General features: G+C 55.5%; 1 protein-coding gene across 1 annotated transcript in view; it reads left to right on the top strand.

The window, feature by feature from the left end:
* ANO9 (anoctamin 9) overlaps nucleotides 1-418 on the top strand; it is a gene marked incomplete at both ends in the record, with an annotated part of 8510 nt that overhangs the window by 3786 nt on the left and 4306 nt on the right. The window contains 1 exon segment of the mRNA XM_009871858.1: nucleotides 8-44. Within this exon segment, the coding sequence (XP_009870160.1) occupies nucleotides 8-44 (37 nt within the window).

The following is a 418-nucleotide window of genomic DNA, read 5'->3' as shown; positions in this document are numbered from 1 at the left end:
CAACGAGGGGACGGTTTTGTTTGCCATATTCATGGCGATCTGGGGTAGGTGTCAATGCCTCAGGGCCAAGCACACACAGCTTGGAAGAAGAAGCAGCCCACTGGGGCTTAGGGGAAAAGTAGGTGGAGGAAAACGGGGCACCAACACAGCTTCACCATTCAGGGGATTTTTAGTCCTTCTATCCTCTTTTTCTGGGGTTATCAGCTCCCCTTACAGACAAAGAAAGAACCTAAATCACCCCAGCAACTTCCTTCAGCTCCCCAAAGCCTCCTTACCTGAGAGCTGTTACTCCTTCGCTCACCACAACCTCTGGCAAAGCACCCACCAGCCTCTCCTGCTGGGCTTTTCTAGCAGCTGCCTGTAAGTGGTGGCAGCTGTGGGGAGGGGGGGCCACCCGCTCCCTTCCCTGCCCGCCCCA

Source organism: Apaloderma vittatum, unplaced genomic scaffold (assembly GCF_000703405.1).
Source record: "Apaloderma vittatum isolate BGI_N311 unplaced genomic scaffold, ASM70340v1 scaffold26166, whole genome shotgun sequence".
NCBI lineage: Eukaryota > Metazoa > Chordata > Aves > Trogoniformes > Trogonidae > Apaloderma > Apaloderma vittatum.
The sequence above is the reverse complement of the archived record's forward strand: the minus strand, read 5'-3'. Positions and strand labels throughout refer to the sequence as shown.